General features: G+C 42.5%; 2 protein-coding genes across 4 annotated transcripts in view; one reads left to right on the plus strand and one right to left on the minus strand.

Moving 5' to 3' along the window:
* Positions 1 to 23,609, plus strand: part of thrb (thyroid hormone receptor beta) — a 118,558-nt gene that overhangs the window by 17,701 nt on the left and 77,248 nt on the right. The gene's annotated exons all lie outside the window — the stretch shown is intronic.
* On the minus strand, positions 19,114 to 22,479 carry LOC113014234 (uncharacterized). Of its 2 annotated transcripts, XM_026155631.1 has the most exons (5): positions 22,063 to 22,479; positions 21,551 to 21,874; positions 21,189 to 21,301; positions 20,907 to 21,083; positions 19,114 to 20,664 (listed from the first exon to the last, which is right to left on the minus strand). In XM_026155631.1, the coding sequence occupies exons 2-5, from the start codon at positions 21,557 to 21,559 to the stop codon at positions 19,575 to 19,577; spliced, it is 1,389 nt and encodes a 462-aa protein (XP_026011416.1). In that variant the 5' UTR covers positions 21,560 to 21,874; positions 22,063 to 22,479; the 3' UTR covers positions 19,114 to 19,574. The 2 variants fall into 2 exon arrangements, with proteins under 2 accessions (XP_026011416.1, XP_026011415.1); XM_026155630.1 differs by having other exon boundaries at positions 21,551 to 22,479.

The following is a 23,609-nucleotide window of genomic DNA, read 5'->3' on the forward strand; positions in this document are numbered from 1 at the left end:
AAGGGAAACTTTTTTTGTTCTCTTTTGCAACTATAATCAGCATTGAGGTCTTTACTGAGAACAGCTGCCAGGAGTCCTTAATCAAAGCGCCTGGTTAACAAGCTCCAGCGTGAAGGAAAGCTGCTCCCGTCTGCTGCCATTTGTTTTCAAATCATCCTGGAGACACAAAAGATTGCTTCTTTTAAAATAGGAACAGATTCCAAGAAGACAGACTAAAGGCTGGATATTAGGTATACCTCACTGCGCTATTTTTCAAGTTCAGAAAATATTTTCTTCAGAATAAAAATGATGTTTTTGGCACATAAACAGTGAAAGGATTTAATTCTGTAACTTTTATAAAGCATGTTTGTCTGAAACAGGTCTGTCCTCCTGTAAATGAGACATTGAGTCAGTATAAATAAAGGTTAAATGAAAAAAACTGTAGATAAAATGTATGAAAACTATGAAAACCAATGAACAGTTTATTTCGCTTTTGAATGTTTAGTATTGCTCATTAATAAGACAAACGTATTATCAGATTAGTCGGTGTCATAATTGATATAATGCTCAGTTACTAAAGTTATTAATAGCTACGGGCCTATTTTGAACTAAAAGAACAGCAGTAAGTATTGAGGAGCAGTGTCAGTGTGAGTAATACTGTATCAGTCCCTGTCTGTGAGTTTAACATTAGCCTCATCAGGACAGAATAACAGGCAGAAACCACCAAGCCTTTGGCAGCGTCCTATTTTTTATAGACACGCAGCTCAAACTTCAGGGCGTGACTGCTACTTCACCCTAGTTTGGATCATATTTCCTTTTTTGTGCATTTATATTACTCCTGGTAAACTGATGCTCAGTAATATACAAGATTGAGCATCCAGAGGAGTCCTTCCATCATTAGTGTCCAAACTTTGCAGGTCACAGGCTGACTGAGTTCTTGACCCAGTTAAGTTGCATTAAATACACAAAAGTAGAAACGTCGTTATTGCATTTAAAGATGTGCAGAACAAGTCAGATAGATCTGAGACGTTGGTGCTGTTGGTAGTCAGTCAGCAGGAACATCTGTAATCGCATTTTGAATCTGTAGAACTACATTGGTTTGTATTTTTAGCAGATATTTCAGTAATACTATACGTTTTAATACTTTAATCCTTAACACATCAGCTTACCCAAAGGCATTATATAAAGGGTTAAATTATTCATTTACCAACCTGGAAACGTGGAGTGATAATCAGCTGGACGATGATGGAGACTGTTCAACAAAATTAAAGGAGCTCTTTGAATAAGAACACATCACATGTCAGTGGTAATGCTGGATATTGGTACTGATGCAGCCGGGATCATTTTCTGTCGTGTGATGGAGTTATAAATTACTAACAAACAGGGCGAAATTCAAAGACGCGCTTTGTGTGGCCCCCACGTGCTTGCGTGTTGTGGGGTTGGGGCATGCTCCTGATGAGATGACAGACGTGTCCTGGGGGACGGCCTCCCACCTGTGCTTGGGGTGAACCTGCTGTTGTCTGTGGAAAGCAGCGGGAGCCAGTGGAGGACCTGCACATTCTCAATACCAGTGCTGGGCAGTGCTCACAGGGCCAATGAGGAGGATGTCGGGCCCTCGGGACACCCTCAAGAAGTTTGACTATTTGGCCATATTCACGCTGCCGTACTGGTGGTCGTTTTGTAGGGGTGTGGTTTCTGGAGCAAATACTGACCCCACTGGTGGGTTAAACAGCTTGTATGGCCCTGTGCAGCTCTCCTTGACTAACTGCCTGTCCCGTGGAAGCTCTTCCATGCTCTTGAGACTGTGCTGGGAGACGCAGCAAACCTTCTGACAATGGCACGGTCCTCAGCAGGACCAGGCCTCATGCTACCAGCAGTGACCCTAAAACTGAGCCGTCCAATCGTCAGTGTTCACAGCACAGACCGATAATTGGTCAGTCAGTGACACATGTCGGATTATAAGCTGGTCTCTTCCTTTCATACACAACACCCTCACAGCTACATGCTAACATGTCGTTCCTGTTAGAGCTCCTCACTGTAAGTGTGGACACAAACTCCCCCATAGTAAAGTGTAGGTGGACCAGCACACCAGTGTTCATAACAACAAACCTAACTGGGCACTAACCCTCGCCCAGCTGGAAGGACATTTCAAAAGTTAATAAGGGAAAGTCGCCGAAACAAGAGAGACGGCCACAAGCTGCAGCCTCAGTGAAAGCAATGTTATGAGCAAAGGATCAAAGCAGTAAAAATGAAAAAAGACCAAAGGGTTGAACTTATGCAAGTATCTGAACTTTGTTTTGTTAGATATCTGCATGTAAATCTCCCCTGCAGACATGATATAGTTCAGTTGTTTGACTGCAGTTTAGGGGAAACTGGAAGAATCTTGTTTTTTGGATATATGCTATTGGTTATACAAAAGAATGGTATCTGGGATTTTAGCATTGTTTTGTTGTATTTAATAGTGTATGGTGTTTGGGTTGGATAAACAAGGTAATCAAAGTGTATGAAAGCTTTAAAATAATGGGTTTAATGTCTGTTTCACATCAGAAATGTTGATTTCAGTTACAGGAACTTGAAATGTTGTCATAGACAAGAGTTAACGAATGAAGAAACTTTACAGAGAACACGCTTTCAAAGAAACTACTGAAAAAGAAATCTGCTGAAGAGATATGAAAACTGTCTTTTTCGACTTCTTTTGTTGTTCAGTCTTTTTAGTGTGGAACTGGAAACTAACAATATTTCACGACTCTGGGCTCGTTGTTATTGGCTGTTATTTTATCCATTAAAAGAGATGACGTCATGTGTTTGGGCCTATATAAGCTGGGTTTCTTCCAGGATGGCAGTCCTCCTCCCAGCAGGCTAGGCTCTTTCAGGCACCCAACGGCGGTTGTCCTTATTCTTTGGATTTGGTTGTGTTGTAGACCTTTGTAATTTCAGTCACTTGTTGGTTAAAGATTTGCACCTAGTTTTCTTTCACTCTCTTCTCCCCCTCAAGTTAGGGTTAGTAATAGTGCTAATAATGCTAAAGTTGTTGCTGTCTGGATCTTTATGTCCTAAAGAACACGAGCATAACACGAGTAACTGCTGTGGCTAATGTTAGCACCGGTCATATGTTGGTTTTGTTTCAGAAATAGTGATGTTTTAATAGTGTTTATAAAATGTCAAAACCTAGGTACGCCTGCTGTTAGTGTGCAGTGGTGCTGTGCAAAGTTGTGTGTCGGCTGGACGAGGCCAACACGACACTGTTGGTGTTGATACCGTTGCAAACAAGTATCTTGTATCTAGTTTTTGTACCAATTAGTATCCAAGTATGTTTTCTTTTTTCTGACGAGCGCTCTCTTGATCTGAGCCCTCAGAAACTCTTTCTAATGATATGAAAACAAATACATCGCTTCATTTACGAGCAGTGACTCCATGAACATCGGGTCAGCTGATGTTCCCATTTATCAAAAGAAAAGCGTATGTATATTTTATTATAAGACATGACAGGATGAAAGTGTTTTTAAATATCCTGCAAAATCCAAATTAAAACGACAGCCTGTATTACAGCCTGTGCTAACATCATCAACCAGTCTGTTAAGTGTTTAGTAGTAGAAGATTTAGTTTCTTCCAACATTGCACAGCCCAAATATTTGGGACATAATGTTATAAAATGTGAGTTGAAGCCCAGAAACATTAAGGAGTCTTCTTTTACAAAGAGCTGACGAGGCTGTGGCCCGGCAGCAGACAGGACAGCCTGCTGCTGTGTTGTTGGGTCAGTTACTAAATGCCAAACATGACTGAGCTTCCTGTAGGTGTTTTGTAACATTTCTATTTTCCACTAGTTTAGAGGAGTTTTATTAGAGAAGCGCTTTGCCATTAATGTGTAATAGTAGGAAATCATAGTAATCGTGGGTAACAGTGGAAAGTTGAGGCTTGTTGAGTTTGCCTCTGCATGACTCTCATTTTTGCCCAGAAGAGGTTTTTTCCACAGTTGAAACGAATTTTTGAGTCTCAGTAGATTTAGCCGAGTCCAAACTCCGGCTGGGTCATGTAAGGACACTCAGACTTAAAGCTCGTCCAGCTTTGTTTTGGCTCACTGCCTCAGCCACTCGTGCTCTGCCTTTCTGCTGTTGGCTGTTTGCGCTCAGCAGCAGGTTACTTCTAATATCTGTATGTTTGGCTGCATGTACAGTAGTGCCCTCAGTTCTGACCAGACTTCCTGCCAGTGTCATTCATAATAGAATAGTACAAAGTCAGAGTAAGTAAGTGTGTATATATAGTTCAATTCCACCATCAGGCCGGGTCTTTCTGCGTGGAGTTCTCCCCGTCTTTGCGTGGGTTCTCCCACCCTGAAAAAAGAAATAAATATATTTCTACATTGGTAGAGTCCCGTTATAAAGCCATGACAGGTCGCTAGGAAGTTTAGCTTCCTAGCGACCTGTATTGTTTACACACATTGTGATCTGAAGGCTGCGATTATCTGAGCCAGAGCTAGCTGGCTATGACAGATCGATGTATATGGGGGCCTGTCTGTAGGTAGAAGATAAATACATACTTCTGGGGTGAACGATTGGCAGATGGAAACTTGACAAAGCAGGCCAGAACGGGGGAATGTGTGACAGAACCCATGAAGGTCCGGGCAGGTTGTTGGCTGCAGAGCAGCAGGGGAAACAGCTGCACTGAACAGTGAGTCTAGAATGGGGCTAATTCTGGCCAAGAATAAAATATGGAGCAGTGTGTCTGAAATGGACCGGTGTGACGTGGAACACTGTGGACAGAGGATGAGAGAGAGGGACGCTGCAGGTCCAGTGACGAGGCGCATGTGAACGTCGTGGTAAACAGTGCTCTAGATAAACAATCATGACTTTATTCAATGTTTTTATTGAATTGTAACCAAATGTGAAGGCAATTTTAAAATGAAAGCAATGACTGGATAATAATAATAATAATAAATAAAGGCGATACATAGCAATACAAGTTAAAAACAGTAAAAATGTAAAAACTAAAAGCCACAGAATTAAGACCTGTAAGAACAAATGTGTCTTCAGCTTAGTTTTAAAAACCTCCACAGAGCAGCCTGCCTAACATCTTGAGGGAGGTTGTTCCACAGAAACGGGGCACGAAAAGAAAAGCATGTTCTCCAATAGTCTTTTTTCTGGCTTTAGGAACCTTTGGAAAGCCAGAGTCCTGAGATCAGAGAGCAGGGGATGGAAACTAAAGGTGTAAAAGGTTGGAGACGTATGAAGGTGCCGATCCGTTTAAAGCCTTGTAGGTGAGCAGCAGGACCTTAAAATCTGCTTGAACCTGACAGGGTAGCCAATGCAGAGATCTCAGAACAGGGTGATGTGCTCACATTTCCCGGTTCTTGTTAAAATGCGAGCAGCTGCATTTTGCACCACCTCTGAAACTTTTCTTTGGTAGGCCAGAAAGAAGAGCGTTACAATAATCAATACGTGAGGACACAAATGCATGGACAAGAACCTTCTGAACCTCAGTGTGGCCTATCCCAGCTATCACAGGGCGAGAGGCGGAGTCCACCCTGGACAGGTCGTCAGTCTGCCGCAGGGCCAACACATAGAGACAGTCATTCACACTCACATTCACACCTACGGGCAATTTAGAGTGACCAGTTAACCTAACCCCACTAACTGCATGTTGTTGAGTCAGATAGAAAACAGTAGGTGATGTGTAATAGCAACAGTATAGCTTCCTTCAACAGAAAAAGACCAGAGAAATTAAAAAAACCTTGAACAAACTATTTTTTCTGCCTTTTATTGGGTAGTTTTTCAGAAAAGAAAGGCGGGACATGTGGGAAAGAGAGCATTAGAATACCATGCAGCACCAGTCCAGCCCACTGGGCGTGGGACCTCTGCTGTTTGGGACACTTTCACCCATGTAGAATGCGCCCGAAACACTCACTCAGTCTTTTTAAATGAAATGTGGCTTTTTATTCAGTGTGGACTGTGCAGCCCTTTACTATCAGGCTGTGCCAGCAGCTGGCTGATTCTTTTGATATTTGACTGCAGATCACGAGACGCTGATCGGTGATCAGTCTGTCAGTCGGGCTGCAGACTGGATCTGTTTTACCTCAGAGTACTGAGGCAAAAGTCAAGCGTCACATTGGGAGCTAGTTTACCTTGTATTATAAAACAAATGATGCATTTTAAGTAAATCACACCTGATCGCTCTGTGATCGTGTCACAACCTTAACAGGAAACAGGAAGTAAAGTCCACAGGTTTAAAGGGGTGAGGGCTCACTTGGAGAAAAGTCATAATTGCCCCCAAAACGCCAAGTTTCCTGAGAAGTTAAGTGTAAAGTAAGCCGACTAAATAGTTTAAAAGGATTTCATTTAATTATGATCTTCAGAGAATTTTTATTGTTTGTATTGCATTTCCTCACCCCCTCCTCAGCTTATCACTGAGCCAGCCAAACAGAAGGAAGTACACATGACAGCGAGGCACAGAGGAAGTGTGTGGGCGTCTTCTCATTATAAAACTGGCTGAACAGGAAATAAAATATGAAGTTATGGCAAAATGTATTTTTGTAATTGATCAAAAAATGTATGAAAATTCCAAAGGACTAAGAGCCTGATGGTTTGATCAGCACTGCAAAGAAAGAGTACGTTTAGCATTTCACTTTCAGCATTTAGAAAATAAAGATGACACATTTGTTGACCAAACTGGTGCTGCTGACGATACTGGGAGAGAAAATTCTCAGTGTCAGTGTTCAGTAACTGGGGCTTTGAGAGACATAAGGCTAATTAGATTTACAGGCATCCAAGTAATCAGATGACTCAGCCAGATTTGGAGGAAATGGCTGAGAAGTAAACAAAAGGCTTTGGTGCTTCTGTCGCGGCTCTCCAACTGCTCTTAATGTTGGATTGAGAGCAAATCAGATTTGGCCTCACACCTTAACCTTTTTACTGCGATTAGTTCCAAGTGGTTTTATTTGAGCTAAACCTGCTTTGGTATTTCCTTTGATACAGGAAATGAATATGGAAGTTGAACATCTCAATAAAAAGTATAATCATTTGGAAAATAATAATAAAAATAACAGAAACATTTAGAACTTTATCAAAGATTTGGTTTTCCTGGGAATGTGCTAGGAAAGGCTGTAACCTATGCAAGGCGTCTAAATATCCAGGTACAAGCCCGTGTGTGTGTGTGTGTGTGTGTGTGTGTGTGTGTGTGTGTGTGTGTGTGTGTGTGTGTACTGTAGATGCCTTGATAAAACTGGGAGTAAATGGGATAAATAGATGTCATGTTCAGTTGCAAACCATGTAAATTAGACAACAGTGCACCGGATTGCTACGAAAGCACAGCCTGACTTTCCTTCTGAAACCACAAAGCTTTAAATATTCTATTATAACTGATCATTTTGAGTCACTCAACAGTTTGGATCATTTGCTTGACTAAATGTTGCTGCCCTTGCTAATCAGCCAGTCACTGGTGAACATGTCAGTCCGATGGTGGTTACCTGTGAGTTTGAAGATGTTGCAGTGCAGCAGTCACTACCTAGGCCTACCTGCCTGCAGACATGTGGCCTCTCTCTCTGTGGCAGTAGGATGAAAACAAGCAGGGAAAGTAAACAGAACAGTAGTTGGAGTGGTTGTAGGTCAGCTGTGTTAGAGTAAAGTGACACACTGACCAAAGGACAAACTTGTACCTAGTGCTTCTTGTTTAAGCTCCTTAAAGATGACTCTGTGCAATCATTCAGCCTAATCATTTAAATTAAGCAAATTAGCAGGCAAGTAGTGTCTGTCTATCTAGTGTCTCTGCAGATGTATGATACATATATATTTACTGAGGATGTCATATGAGGCTATGTCTTTTGTCCTTTTCTAACAGTTGAGTAGTGCATTCTCAGCTTACTTAGCCTCCAGGGTGGTTTTTAATTAGCATTTCAGCAAAATGGCTCAGAACTAATGTGTCCTTTATTCTGTTGGAAAGAAAAAGTTCTTTGACATTTCTTTAAGTGTAACCCCTGTAGATTTTCAAAACACTGATGTTGAGCACAGAGGTTACTGTGCAGCATACAAATGTAAGGTTTATTAAACTGCAACAGCTTCCAGAAAGCGCACACACACACACTGTCAAAGAAAACACTGAAGTGCTATTGGATACATTAAGTAAAAGATGTAGCCGTTGTAGGTTTCCTGCGAATGGAGCCTTAGCTTGACGCTCCACTTAGTCCCTCTTTCCATATCCAAAAAAAACCAACAGTCCTTGATAGTTTCTCAATATTTACTTCAAAGGTCCAAACAGGTGCACAGCAACAGAATTCCAAATTATGAAAACTTATGAAGCTCAATTCAAAAGAGAGATTGCGAGGACAAAAAACCAAGTGGCTCCACTCTCCTCTCACCTAACTTCCTGTTTTTGCTGCACTATCAAAATAAAAACATACATTTCAAATTAAACTGCATGTAGGCTCCTACAGCCATGTTTTAGAATTGTTGATGTTTGTGGTTTCAGTCTGTATGCACCCGCTTGTTTTTGTTGTTGTCAGCTTTCTGTAATTTGTTGTTCTTCCTAAAACATTGTCATGGACTGGCCTCCCCAGAGCCCAACGGTACTGAAGAGTTTGGGATAATGTTGACAGAATGGAATAAAAGGCAGCAAACTTCGAAAGAAGAGCTTTCTAATGTTCCTAAAAAGCCTGGAGAACATAAATAAATTACAATAAAGCTCGCCTCAGGTAGAAAGACGTCTATTACCTCCACCAGAGAGGCGTTTGGTAGCGTCTGTTTGTGCTTGCATGTTAGAATTCTGTCAGTAAACATGACGGCTCAAATTTTAAAATCAGTTCTCAGTAGGGACGTAGAGTGGGGTCATGTTAACTGTCCATTCAAACCTGGCTTACATCCACCACGGCCCTCAAGGTCAGCTTCATTATTTATTGGGCGAATACTGACAAAACGCCTTATAACTTAAAAACAAGTTTGGCATGTATGAGCTACGTATAGAAAGTAAAGCGTGAAGTAATCATTCTTGGCTCTGTGGCTCTTTCTTTGTAGTCGACCTTATCCACTGTGTTACGGGATTTAATGCAAACTAAAATGGACATAAAGGAAAACAGCAAATGCAATGTTGATTTGTGTATCAGGACCATGTAGCCTGTGGGACAGCTTCCTGTCCTTTATGAAGAACCCCAGTTTATGATATGAGAAAGGGAGTGAGCAGATATTTTACGCTAGTTAGAGGAAAATTGCAGGAATACTTATTAACATTGATGATGGCTCTTTTCCACTTGTATCCCTTAAGTTCTTCCAGTTAGCTAGTTTATTTACTGGTCTTCAGTAAATAAACTGAAATGACTGCCACTGAAACTTAATCAGTGCTGTTAAGCTTGAGACATCCTCAGTGAGTAGTATGCTGATAAAGCATGTGTCGTTAAGCTTCTGCTAAAGGCTGTTAAACGGTAATAAATACTCCAGGAGATTTCTGTGGTGGTATCTATTCTGAAGAAACGGGTTACCACGAAAATGTAACAGACAACTTTCACTTTCAACTGGGGACAGCTCTCTTAACCAAAGTGTGTGGGAAGGTACTGTCGCAGGAATTTAGCACTTTCAAATTATAGACTTCATTTACAAAAGACAAAGATGGCCAGCGGGACGCTGATTTTAGAATCTTTTCTAACAGCACGTCAGTATCCTGAGGAGTTTGATAATCGAGCCTGTTCAAGGTGAAACATTCAAGAAAGGGAAATTGTTTTTGGAAATGTGCTTACTTCAGCAGATTAAAACAAATAGTTATTTTTGTGGAGTGAGTGGAGGCAGGAGCAGCGCTGTGCTTTACCATCATATGGAGGGGACATGCATGTTGGACGTACAGTGGTGCAGTCTTCATGTTCATTTCAATTCACTCTTTCCTTCCAGTCAGGATCCATTTATTGTGATACACGAGTTCATCTAAACGTTTATATAATGTTAACTAAGCGACCACAACGATAACTGTGTTAACGAGACAGACAGGCTGTGTCGCAGCTTCCTTGGGGTGGCCTTTTGTTGTGGGCAGTCTGAGGTACACCTGTGCACTACTCATGATGTCAGATCAGCATCCTGATGTGGCACACCTGTGAGGTGGGATTCACTGTTGTTGCCGGCAGCATTTCATCATAGATGTGGTGTCTGTTCACCGCGTGCAGAGCAGCTGCACAAACCTCGCCTTTACCAGACAGCCAACGCCAGTACTGATATTTCAGAAGTTTGATTTCTGAAGATATTTGTCTCTTGTAACCCAAAATTATGTTTTTGATAATAATATTCTTCATGTGAAAATTTTCATGTCTCACTGCTTATGAAATGTTTCAGTTTTTGGCGCCTGTCAGTTTGGTTGGGCTTTGAAGAAGATATTGGTCCAAAGTCGGTCCAAAGATATCTTCATGTATACATAAATGTATTTAATAAGGGTGCCACGATACACAAAATTCACGGTTCGGTTCGATACTTTGGTGTCACAGTTCAATATTTCTTCGATACAAAAAATGTTCATGCTTTTTTAATTTGTCATTTATTAAAATTATAAATAAATAAATAAATAAATAAATAAATTAAAAAAAAAAAAAAATATATATATATATATATATATATATATATATATATATATATATATATATACTCAACAAAAATATAAACGCAACACCTTTGTTACTGCTCCCATTCCCCATGGGATGGACGTAGAGACCTAAAATTCATTCCAGATACACAATATAACCATCCCTCCCAAACAGTGGTCACAAATCAGTCCAAATGTGTGGTAGTGGGCACATCTGCTATATTGAGATAATCCATCCCACCTCACAGGTGTGCCACATCAGGATGCTGATCTGACATCATGAGTAGTGCACAGGTGTACCTCAGACTGCCCACAACAAAAGGCCACCCTGGAATATCGAATATCGTTGCACCCCTAATATATATATATATATATATATATATATATATATATACATATATATATATATATATATATATTAGGGGTGCAACGATATTCGTATCGATATTGAACCGTTCGATACAGAGCTTTCGGTTCGGTACGCATATGTATCGAACAATACAAAGTTTTTAATTTATTTTATCAATTTTCCTTCTGACGATGCTGTCTGTGTTGAGCGCTCAGTGAATCTGTGTTCGACTACTCCGCCTAGGCTGCACTGTCGAGCGCAGATCCACTGAGCGCTCCACACAGACAGCATAGTCAGAAGGAAGAGCGCAGGGCAAGCTAGCAAGACAGAAGTTAAGCTCTCCTTGCAACATGGCAAATTGACCCTCATTCAGATCTGGCGTTTGGAATTATTTTGGTTTTCATGTGACGTATGACCCTGAAGGTAAGCGAGTCATGGACTAAAGTAAAACAGTATGTTGGATGTGCCATGCAATGCTCAATTACATTGGTGTGAACTAGTGTGTTAGCGCAGTTAGCTCGTTAACGTGTTGGCCGTCTAGCCCCATGCACGGGGCGATCGGCGGTAGCTCGTTAACGGAGATTTGCCGTGTTGTGGCGCTAAGGTCATTTCAACGAGATTAACCTGAAAGCACTAGTGGGAACACAACGAATATGACTGCACATTTACGCCGACATCATCCTAGTGCAAAGACAAAAACAACAAGCATGTTACTAACTTTAGCCGAGTCATTTAGACAGCTGTTAGCACATGATTCTCCTTATGCTGCTGAGAATATAGCCCAGAAGAAGCGGATAGTATAGCTTTTATTTTGGAAAGAGACATTTCTCTGTAATAAACTCTCTTTTCCAAAGATGAGTGATTCCTCAATCAGATACAGGGCTTGCAATATCGCTAGCCCGACGTCCCGGAGCTAGCGATTTTTTCAGTCGGGCTACCAAAATCTATCTCTGCCCTGCCTGTCGGGCTATTGTAGGAAGGAAAAATATATGTCAATGCTTTTGCATTCTTTCAGAAATGTAGCTGGGTAATTATGTCATTGGGTGAGCCACTGTCAATATGTGACATATTGAAATCGCGTTTGAATTTGCGCTTGTTTTTTTTGCTTTCACTTTGCAATCGTGCGAACTGTGTATAGAGAGCGACAGCACTGATCTGTGAGTGATGATAATTTGTGCACCAATTCCTCTGACATCGTCTTATTAATCGTTAGCTTACTATGCAAACATGACAAGTGAAATCTCCCGCAGCTTAAACATGTGAGAGGTTGATCGCGCAGAGAATCGCTGAGCTTATGTGAGTCCGTGTGTAAAAGCATTTCAGTTGTGCTGAGCCAAATAAGACAGGTCAGGGTGAAGAAGTGACAGCCAAATAAAAGCTTACCACAAAACGGAGAAGTTATGACAAATCAGACTATAAGGCAAAAAGAAAGTGCAGCTTTATGGTTTCATGGACAAAAGAATTTCTGTGGCTGCAATATGACGAGCTAAATAACCAGGGCTGCACATAAGTGGTCCGCAGGTGCGCATTCGCTGTCAAAATAAAAAACATGCACAAGGGTTAGGGTTAAATTTAAAAACTGTACTTTTGAGTTAAAATATATATTTATAATTTTAATAAATGACAAATTAAAAATGCATGAACATTTTTTTTGTATCGAAAAAATATCGAACCGTGACACCAAAGTATCGAACCGAACCGAACCCGTGAATTTTGTGTATCGTTGCACCCCTAATATATATATATATATATATAGATATATATATATTATATATATATATATATATATATATATATATATACACACACACACACACACACACACACACACACACACACACACACACACACATACATATATATATATATATATATATATATATATATATATATATATATATATATACCACTCATCTTTGGAAAAGAGAGTTTATTACAGAGAAATGTCTCTTTCCAAAATAAAAGCTCTACTATACGCTTCTTCTGGGCTATATTCTCAGCAGCATATTAAACATATCAGGTCCCCATAAGGAGAATCCTGTGCTAACGCCTGTCTAAATGACTCGGGTAAAGTTAGTAGCATGCTTGTTGTTTTTGTCGGCTTCCACTTGTCTTTGCACTAGGATGACGTCGGAGTAAATGTGCAGTCATATTCGTTGTGTTCACACTAGTGCTGTCAGCGTAAATCTGAAATGACGTTAACACCAAATCTCCGTTAACGAGCTACCGCGGATCGCCCCGTGCATGGGGCTAGACGGCCAACACGTTAACGAGCTAACTGCGCTAACACACTTGTTCCCACCCATGTAATTGAGCATTGCGTGGCACATCCAACATACTGTTTTAACTTTAGTCCATGACTCGCTTACCTTCAGGGTCATCCGTCACATGAAGACCAAAATAGTTCCAAACGCCAAAATCTGAAATGAGGGTGGGGGAGGTTCCATTTGCATGTTGCACGAGCTTAGCTTCTGTCTTGCTAGCTTGCGCTGTGCTCAGTGGATCTGCGCTCGACAAGTGCAGCCTAGGCGGACTGTGGTGCTGACACTCACCAGTCCCCGGCCCCCTTCCTTCCGCTTAGCGTACAGCCTCAGGGTGCTGGACTTGGGGTGAAACCCTCCATGCATGGTCAGGAGCTTTCTTGTCTTTATGTCAGTGGCTTCTATCTCCTCCTTTGGCCAGCCTATTACCCCAGCAGGGTACCTGATCACGGGCAGGGCGTATGTGTTGATGGCCCGGATCTTGTTCTTACCATTCAGCTGACTCCTCAGGACTTGCCTGACCCTCTGCAGGTACTTGGTGGTTGCAGCCTTTCTAGCGGCCTCTTCATGGTTCCCATTTGCCTGCGGGATCCCCAGGTACTTGTAACTGTCCTCTATGTCTGCAATGTTGCCTTCTGGTAGTTCAATCCCTCAGTTCTGACTACCTTCCCTCTCTTTGTTACCATCCGACTACACTTCTCCAGTCCGAACGACATTCCAATGTCATTGCTGTATAGCCTGGTAGTGTGGATCAGTGAATCGATGTCTCGTTCACTCTTGGCATACAGCTTGATGTCATCCATGTACAGGAGGTGGCTGACAACTGCTCCGTTCCGTAGTCGGTATCCGTAGCCAGTCTTGTTAATGATCTCACTGAGGGGGTTCAGGCCTATGCAGAACAGCAGTGGGGACAGAGCATCTCCTTGGTAGATCCCGCACTTGATGGTAACTTGTGCTATGGGCTTGGAGTTGGCCTCTAGTGTTGTACGCCACATCCCCATTGAGTTCCTGATGAAAGCTCTTAGGGTCCCATTGATCTTGTACAATTCTAGACATTCCAGTATCCAGCTGTGGGGCATTGAGTCATAGGCCTTCTTGTAATCAATCCAGGCAGTGCACAGGTTGGTCAGTCTGGTCTTGCAGTCTCGGCTGATTGTTCTGTCTACCAGTAGCTGGTGTTTTGCACCTCTGGTATTCTTGCCAATTCCTTTCTGTGTCCCGCTCATGTATTGACCCATGTGCCTGTTCATCTTAGCCGATATGATGCCTGACAGGAGCTTCCATGTAGTACTGAGGCAGGTTATTGGTCGGTAGTTGGAGGGGACCGGTCCCTTCTTGGGGTCCTTGGGGATCAGGACCGTCCGACCTTCGGTTAGCCATTCCGGGTGTCTCTCGTTAACTAGCAGCTGGTTCATTTGTGCTGCCAGACGCTCGTGGAGTGCAGTCAGCTTCTTCAGCCAGTAGGCGTGAACCATGTCGGGCCCTGGTGCTGTCCAACTCTTCATACTGGAGACCCTTTCTTGGATATCTGCCACTGTGATGGTTACTGGACCCTGTTCAGGGAGGTCGCTGTGGTCTGCCCTCAGATCCACTAGCCACTGAGCATTGCCGTTATGGGTTGCATCCTTCTCCCATATGCTCTTCCAGTATTGCTCCGTCTCCAGCCTTGGTGGTGCTGTTCTCTTATTATTGTTCCCTTGCCACTGAGAGTACACCTTTGCTGGTTCTGTGGAGAACAGCTGGTTTATTCTCCTGCCTTCTATCTCTCTGGTGTACCTCCTCAAGCGGCTGGCCAAGGCTGTGAGTCTTTGCTTGGCAGTTTCCAAGGCCTCAGGTATGGACAGCTTGCTGTATTTCTTAGGCACCTTATTTGTCGCACCTTTCTGCAACTCTGTTAGTTGGCTAACCTCCCTCCGTGCTACTTTGATCTTGCCCTCTAGCCTCCTTCTCCATGGAGGGTACTGCCCCTTGTGGCTGTTCAACTTGTAGCCAAGCATCTCACTGATCACTGCTGCCGTATTGTAGATGAGCTTGTTAGTGTCGGTAATCGTGGTTGTAGGTATTCTTTGAGCAAAGCCAATCGTTTTTAGAAGGGCAGTTCGATATAACGATATATATCGTATGATGATATAAAAACGTCCATCGTTTCATTTTACGCTATCGTTTGTTTCATGGTGTCACAAAATAAACTGTTACGGCAATATTTTTTCATGTTTTGATGGTCACTGTAGTGGCTATATTAATTTCTTAAAGTTCTCTCTTTCTCTTATATTTAATATAACCACACTAGCACCTGTTTTTATGGGTTGTCGTTAGCAACAATGACGGTAAAACCATCGCATGTCCGCTTGTTTATTTTCCACATAAACCTTACACAATAAAGGTCAAGATCCTGTTGAGACTTTTCAAAATAAACTGAACCACGTGAAAGAGTATGCAGAGTATTTACGGATGAGAAGCAAAAAAGAGCCGCCAGGTGCTCCAAATAAACCTTAGACTCAAACGTCTTCTCCCCGCAGCACGCCGTGTAATAAATACTCACAAAGAAAATGGCGGCCGTTACAACTTATGTCTAAAAATGTATCGTTTCATGCATCGGTTACAACACTCCAGCTACACGATGCCCAGCTGGAAACACTTCACGCAAGTTCAGCTGCCCGAGATTCACAGAATTTACAGAAAATGTTACATTTTTGTGATTTATATCGTTATCGGACGATAGATGTCTTATATCGGGATATGAGATTTTGGTCATATCGCACGGCCCTAGTTCTTAGGAAAGAATAATTCGTCATGCAGCGAATGAGGTTATGCATCTGAAACAGGAGGGCTGACTGACACAAGAAACTGATTTGTTTGTTTTCTTTCTTCTTCTATGTGATTGGATAATGGGAACCATCCACTGACACCACCACAGGTAAGTTTTCTTCATTCCTTTCATGTTGAAGGAGAACAGAGTACCTCAGCTGGCAGGTGTTGTATTTGCTGTGCTGCAAGAAATATTCCATTCCCATTTGATTTTTGTGTATTGCTGTTCATTTGAGTTTGTCCTCGATGGTTGTTTGGCTTCCAGCTGGAATGTGACATTTGTGCAAAATGGTAAAAAGCAAAGTTTGAAGTCTGACATTTAGCATCTCTTCATATTCATGTTTAATTTGCTCGGAGTTGAGTTTTTTGCTTGCGTGGTATATGTTGATGCTCAAGTGTAAAGGATAAGTTGGAAAGGTTTTTTTTACTCTTCCGCTTCAGTTTCAGGTCACGGGAGTTGCTGGTCCGCTCTGTGCACTGAGATCATTTAACTGGTCACATTCAGCTCTGCTGATATTTAAATGGGTTGTTTTTGTAGAATCACTTGAACTGTTTTGTCAGCAGATTTGTCATGTAGTTTATCAGTTTCTGTAGTATTCCTGAGCAGATAACACAGGGCCCTGTGTGCCTTTTAAACACTATATGCACATCTGTGCTTACAGCACGAGCTCTGGTTGTATGGCCTAATGTGATCTTATTGTAATCAGGAGTGGATTTATGTTAGGTATGAGGAGCTTATGAACCCCCTGGCAGCCACCGTGGAGTCTGCGCTGTCTTTTCATGCTTCAGGGAACGTTGGAGAAAAAAAATGGTCTCAGGCTTAGATGGAGTTGAATTATTCATGGCGATAGAGTGAGAGGAGAAGTAAAAGCCTTCATTTTTGCTTTCTGCCCCTGGCTGTGCTGCTCTTTGGTGTGATTGGGTGAGTAGGGGTAAGAAGGCACATGATTATGCTTGTAGAGTATCAGTACCACATGGACTATCAGGGTAAGAGCGTTAAGAGGGTATTAAGACCCAGTAAACCCACTGGGTACCAGTCTGTAAGAGCTGTGAAGGATGTGGAGGATACTGATTTCTCCACAAGCAACAGTGGCTGGCTACTCCAGCTAATTACCAATGATTCACTACCATCAGGGAGGCTTGATGTCTTTGGCATTGGCACAGAATGGACCTGATGTAAAATTCCTGTTACCTGTTGATGTGCATAGCCAGGGAGGAATGACTGTTTCTGACCTGTATATATTTGTCTAGACTGGTCAGTTTATCCTAAACCAGAGATTTTCTATTGAACAGAATGAACTGTTTGTCACCCAAGTGTCACACAGGCCTTCTGGGCTTATTTTGTACTTTTGGCTATAAAATAAAAACTTTTTATTTGTTTTTGTTTCTAATGTCTCTGTAAAGCACTTTGAATCACCTTGTTGTTGAATTGTGCTATACAAATAAACTCGCCTTGCCTTGCCTTGCCTATAAATTTACAAAATAACTCAAATCTCTCTTTCTTGAATTTTCTCTCTAGCACATAAAGTTAAACATTTACCTGATGTGATGTGCAGTAAAATCGTCTTTCTGAATTGTGTTTCTAGCACAGGCTGTAATGGAGTTACTGTTAGAGTTAAAGAGAAGGCTTAGCCAAAGCAGTCAGATTAAAAGGACACCGTTTACCTTTTTAAATAAACAAGTAGGTGAATATCACACGCCCTTAAACAATGCCAGAGCACAACTGCAAATATGCTTTTGTGTGGGGAATTCAAAGCTGTGCAGCAGCCTTACAGTCTGTGGGTCATCTGCTCAAATCTGTGAGCAAAGGTTGCACCTCAACAAGTCTGCCCCATCTTTGTGAAAGATGTCCATCACAGTTTATATAATCACAGCCTCTGTCTGTACTGCACATGCTCAGTTCACCTGTTGAGGAGGCATAATAATAAATCAACGATAAATAAACTCACTTTCCCCCTTTGTATATCTCTACAATACTGTATAATAATGATCATAATTCTAGTAGTAGTTGTAGTTGTTGGTATTAACAAATGGTCAACAGTTGATGTGTTCATCCACCTCAGTGCTCAGTCCTGAAAGTTTCAGTGAAGTCTGTCATATTCTGTGAAGCGTATCCTTACTAATGAAAAGGTATGGGCTCAAAATGTGGTCATAAATATTTTGTACTTGTAAATCAGGATTTGTGTGTGCGTAAAAAAGATTTGTGTGTGGACTTAGCCAAAAAAACCCTGCAAGTTACAAGTACAAGTTTTGACCCTATTTTTCTTCCTTTCATCTGATTGGCCAGTGTCATGTCAATCACAAATGTAACTATCCAATCAGAGAACAGATGGGTTTGGCTGTCGGAGGGGTGCTTTTTTGGACTGCAGGTCCTTGAAGGGTGATACAGTTTGAAGCTGGAGGATCTCTATATAAATATCCGATAGCAGCTAGGTCCCCTAACTTTCAGCAGCTGTTGAAAGGATAAAGTTGTGCTATATCAGTGGTTAGAAATACCGTTATTATTTTAGGATTAGTTTAACACAAAGTCTGGGCTGACCCGGGACCATTGCTGTGAGTCACAGTGCGCAGCATAAAGGTCCTTTCACATCGGATGCAGGGGAAAGCGCATCAAATCCGACTTCTTTGACCCTCTGCGACCATCTATCCAATCATGGTGTGACGGTGTGAACGGCACAAATCCGATATCTTCAAATCCGATCTGGGTCACTTTGGTATGTGGTGCTGAATCCGATACATATCTGATGTTTTAGAAAGCGACTGCTGTTTGACGGTCACGTCGCATTAAATCCGTCTTTTACGTCACCGACACAAGACAGACGCCGACTATCAGCGCCCGACATGGTGAACGCTTCTATCCAGGGAAACTGCTGGGAAGACAGCGTTGGAGAAACGTGAACATTTTCTTTGTACTGTATAATCTGCAGATTCTGACAGAAATCTGCAGCTAGAAGCAGCGCTCCTCTGAAACAGCAGTAAGGATCATTATTAGGACAAATGTAAATAACAAAACTTTATAACTTAAAGCAAAACTGGGAAACGTGAAGTCTGAAGTCTTTACATTAAGGCCATCAGTCACACATCCTGTTGCTCTGGGTCTAAACAGAGCGTCGTGTGTGACGTCTTCTTTTGTGCACGCGGCCGCTCTGAGCGTTCACACTAGAGCGCGTTTGATCAAAAGATCAGAATTGAGCATCAAGACCTGCAGAGTGAACGTAGCCTCAGACTGTTTCTTGAGTTTTACAGTTATGAATATGTCTCTGTCTACAATGTGCCGTCTCTCAAGACAGTCAAAACCCTTTAACTGGAACTTGATCAGTCAGGCTAGAATCAAAAGTACTGATGTCATCAGGACATTTCCACACTGAGCCAACACCTCTCTGTTACAGAGCTGAGGACGCCTTTGTGCCCAATATCTAGAATAAATATCTACATTTAACCTACAATGACAAAACCAACTCAAAGTGCTCTGACTAAATCGAGTTTGTGCGATTGTCTCTACATTGTGACTGATGAGACTACAAACCATTATACACATTTAACAATTAAATGATCTGACAAACACATTTGTGTCATTTTCTGCTCATTTTATTTCCAAATTAAGAAGCAAATTCTGTGAGTAATTATGAAGATAATCACTCTGTCACTCTGTTTCTGAACAGCCTCCTCAAAGAGCTACAAAAAGAAGCGAGGGCCCTAACGACACAGTTTCTCGGCCTGTCTTTCTGGGAACCTGTGGATCCATTTTGTGCGTTGTCCTCACTGGCAGATTGTTGCGTTTTGTTCTCACTGGCTGGAGAAACGCTTTTGTTACTTTCTAAACGTCTCAGCGCGTGACCGGAGCCGCTCGATGCTTTTAGCTCTGCTTTTAATAGCTCCACAACGGCTGCTACAAAAGTCGCGTCACCCTTTTCCATCACAAACTGAAGCACGTATTTGGATCCAAATATGCGACACAGGTCTTTGTACATTATGATGTACAAGTTTTTTACAGTTTTTAGAGGAGTCAAGTCTCCCCCAATCTTCTCTCTTATATCAGTCACTATCTGCTGAAAATTCAGCTTTACAGCAGTTGTTTGTGTTTTCTCAGAAACGTGAGCGACTAAATTTGCAAGACACAATATGAGAAAGGTATCGGTCTCTGCGGGCGCAGGAAGCGCCCCAGACGAGCACTGCGGGGCGTCGCTACATTTTTCTTCACTCTCTGAACTCTCACGGTCAAGATTTTGGACATCAGTGATTTGAAATGCATCACTGTTGCCCTCGCTACCCACATCTCCCTCACCTACACAAGCTGGAGTCTGTGTGCTTTTAAAAGTCTCTGCAGACTCTGGTTTAAAGTCGTCATCTTCCTCAGAGTTTGGCGAGTCAACAATGCTGTAGCTGCGACTCTCACCATCTACAAAAGGGGGAGCTAAGGTCTTTGTAAAGTCCTTTAAAATGTTCGCTACACTGTGAACCATCCCAACAAAGTTTGTTGGGGATGTGGATCTATCTGATTGCAAGGACGTGGACCCTGTGATACGACTCAGGGCTGAGTTTACGTTCTTTGCAATCGACACTGAAAATAAAGTCAGTAGTTTGTCTGAGTCACAAGACCGCCGTTGCCCAAAACCCAAGACCCAACCGAAGCAGTAATGAAAGATGTTTCTGAGGCTGGCCTGAATATCATCCTCTGTCACCCTGCAGTCACTGCACCCATCAAGCAGAGGTTCAACCTTCATCCTGAAAAGGGAGAGAAGAGAAACGTAGTCATCTTCCCACACTATCACTGCTTTGTCCAAATCTACAGGCGTCATTAAAAGAAACCACATGGACGACTTCACACGTGATGTAAACGAAGCAATGCTGTGTCCTCTGAAAAACCCCTCCGTCACCAGGATTACCCGATGAACCATCTCATGTAAAACGTCTAAGAAGAAGAAAGACTGAATGAAACTGTTTGATAAAGCAAGCTTTAGATTTACCGGTCAGCGGAGCTTTCTTTGTCTCCACGATCATGGCGATGTGGGCAGCATGAAACCTGTCGGCGTATGACTTTATACACTACGGTGCTAATGTGCCCTATGAGTGCTCGGCACATCTCGGTCAGCAGATCGACGACATCCGAGGAGACGTCATCGGTGGCTAATGCCGTCCACTGTCTGAAAGAAAAACATTGAGAACGGTTGAGCGAAACAAACCTGTAACCAGTGAATATGTCTGTGTATGCCGGTAACTGTCTCGCTGACTTCGAGCTTGTGACTTACCTGAGCGATAAATCGTCTAAATAGTTTCTGAGGCATCGTTCAATGTCTCCAAATCTAAACAGAGGCACGCTGAGATGACTGCACCTCGGTTCAGCACGTTCATCTAATGGGATCTAGAAAGAACAGACAGATGTCAGGGAGCAGGCGTTACACATCCAAAATAACAAGAATTAGACCAGCAGCCAATGTAAGGTTTTTGTCACAGCTGCACAAACAGTATTGGTGCTCATTTTGGATGCTTCTGTAACAGTTAGTCCACCAGTACCACTAAGCTTCTCACATATAATCATTGCAATTATTGCATTTTCAAAATGTCTAAAATATTGATGAGAGGTGGTCTGATCAATTTTTCAGAGTCCTACCACGTTCATGTTTCCACAATCTCGTCCGTGAATTCACGTTTTGGCGACAGCTTTGAACAAATGATCACTTTTTCCAATCTTTCACTCTCCGTCCTCACACTAGATCTGGATAGTTGTGTACTTTTGACCATCAGGGACCTGACGTGACGTCGGTTCGAACGTTCAGCGCCTTTGGCCGTGGCGCATGCGCATGCTTCGCGTTGACTTCACGTGCGGCTTTTCTGTGTAGTTTTCATGGCATAGCTACTGAGACACGCCCACCTGGCAGTACTGCGGTCTTTTGCGCTCCAGGCATCGTTTGAACGTCTTCGAGTGGAAGTTTAGCTGAAATGAAGGACAGTGTCTTTGCTATAAGAAGCGTTTGTTTAGAGAAGGGCGCAGAGTATGGCGCCAACATGTGAACGCAGCTCTCCCAGCCCTGCTTTACAGCTCAGGCCACTAATTAGACAGTTAATGATGATTATGAATCACCTCGTGAGCTAATGCTATTGGAGGATTTTAAGCATCCTTACCCGAGAGATGAATAATGTTCGTAAATGAACACAAGGTGACGTTAATGTCGAGTTGCGCCGTGCGAGGCTTGAGTCTGGTCGTGAGACCCCCTCACGTCCACATGATGGTGAATACTGTTATTAAAGGATCACCTTGTTGCTGACTGCCTGGCACTGAAGCGTAAACAGCAAGCCTCATTACAACTGAAAGGGCCGGGATTGATTACGGCTGTAGAGCAGCGGTCCCCAACCTTCGCTGCTCCACTGGCCGGTTTAACGTCAGACAGTATTTTCACGGTGTGGCGGATAAATGCAACAAAATAACATGATACGACAAAAACGGTGGTATTTTGTAAATATAACAATAAACGCGAATTAACTGTGTAATGGTGTAACTTTATTAGCCAGTCAAGACTGAGAGTAACATCCTCCATAATGCGCTCTGGTCGCTATGGTAACGTGTAAACCTTTCTTTCAAAATAAGACACACAACTACAACACGGCAAAGACCCAGGGAAACCGAGTTAATTATTAGCCTCAACTCTCACGGCCCGGTACCGGTCTGTGAGTCGTTTGGTACCGGGCCGTGGCCCGGGGGTTAGGGACCGCTGCTGTAGAGAATAGATGAGTCCCTCCGTCTGATGGAAAACTATGACTGTCTGCGTCCTCCACATATAAAATAGATCATTATAAATATTTTTTATGAAGTCTTAGTAACAGAATTTCCTTTTAAGTGTTCAACTTTCTACAATAATGTCCATGAATCCTTTCTATATTTGTTCGTTTTTTCTAAAAAGCGACTAGCAACAAATCTGGCGACTTTTTCTGGTGTTATTGGAGACTTATTTATAATGACTTTTTGACATGAAAGCGCGCATCGCTCCTACTCTCAACAAGCAGCAGGTGCTGCCGTGGGCACCTCACCCGTGCCAAAGCGCTCACAGGCGGAGGATAGTCCTCACGCAGCTGCTATCAGGGTAGGAGATGTTCACATCTTTGCGTCCAAACTGCAAATGAGTGAAGCCGCTGCTCCCGCACTGACTGTAACGCAGTCAGTTCTTCTTTAATGTTATGTTGTTTTGTGGATCACAAGGTTTAAAACTACTTATAAACACACACAGAGAAAGTAACTCCACCAGAGTGCCTATTTCGGGTCACTTTTGCCGGTCCAAGCCCGGGTAAAGGTGCAGGGTTGGAATTGTGACATTAAAACAAAAATTGCCAATAGCGATTTTCCTTACTGGGGAGTTGGCAACACTGCATCGGAAGCAGCATGTGCTGCTAATGCTAACTGCTAGCTAAAGGCCAAGGATCCAGAATTTGTTGCGCTGGCTGCTGAGCTCTGTGGGGTTTTTCGGCAGCTCTACCTGTACTAGATTCACCTGCTCCTTGTCGTTTCTATCTCTGACTTTATGTCCTCTACAAGAGTTTCTGTTTTTTTATCTTCAAATGTTCAATAAAAACGTATCGCTAATTCAAAATGAAGAAGGCTTTGTAACTATCCCCACTAGTGAAGACTGTGCCATTTCCACAACACTGCCCCCTCTCCCGAGGTCCGCAGCGCTGTT

This window comes from Astatotilapia calliptera, chromosome 22 (assembly GCF_900246225.1).
Source record: "Astatotilapia calliptera chromosome 22, fAstCal1.2, whole genome shotgun sequence".
NCBI lineage: Eukaryota > Metazoa > Chordata > Actinopteri > Cichliformes > Cichlidae > Astatotilapia > Astatotilapia calliptera.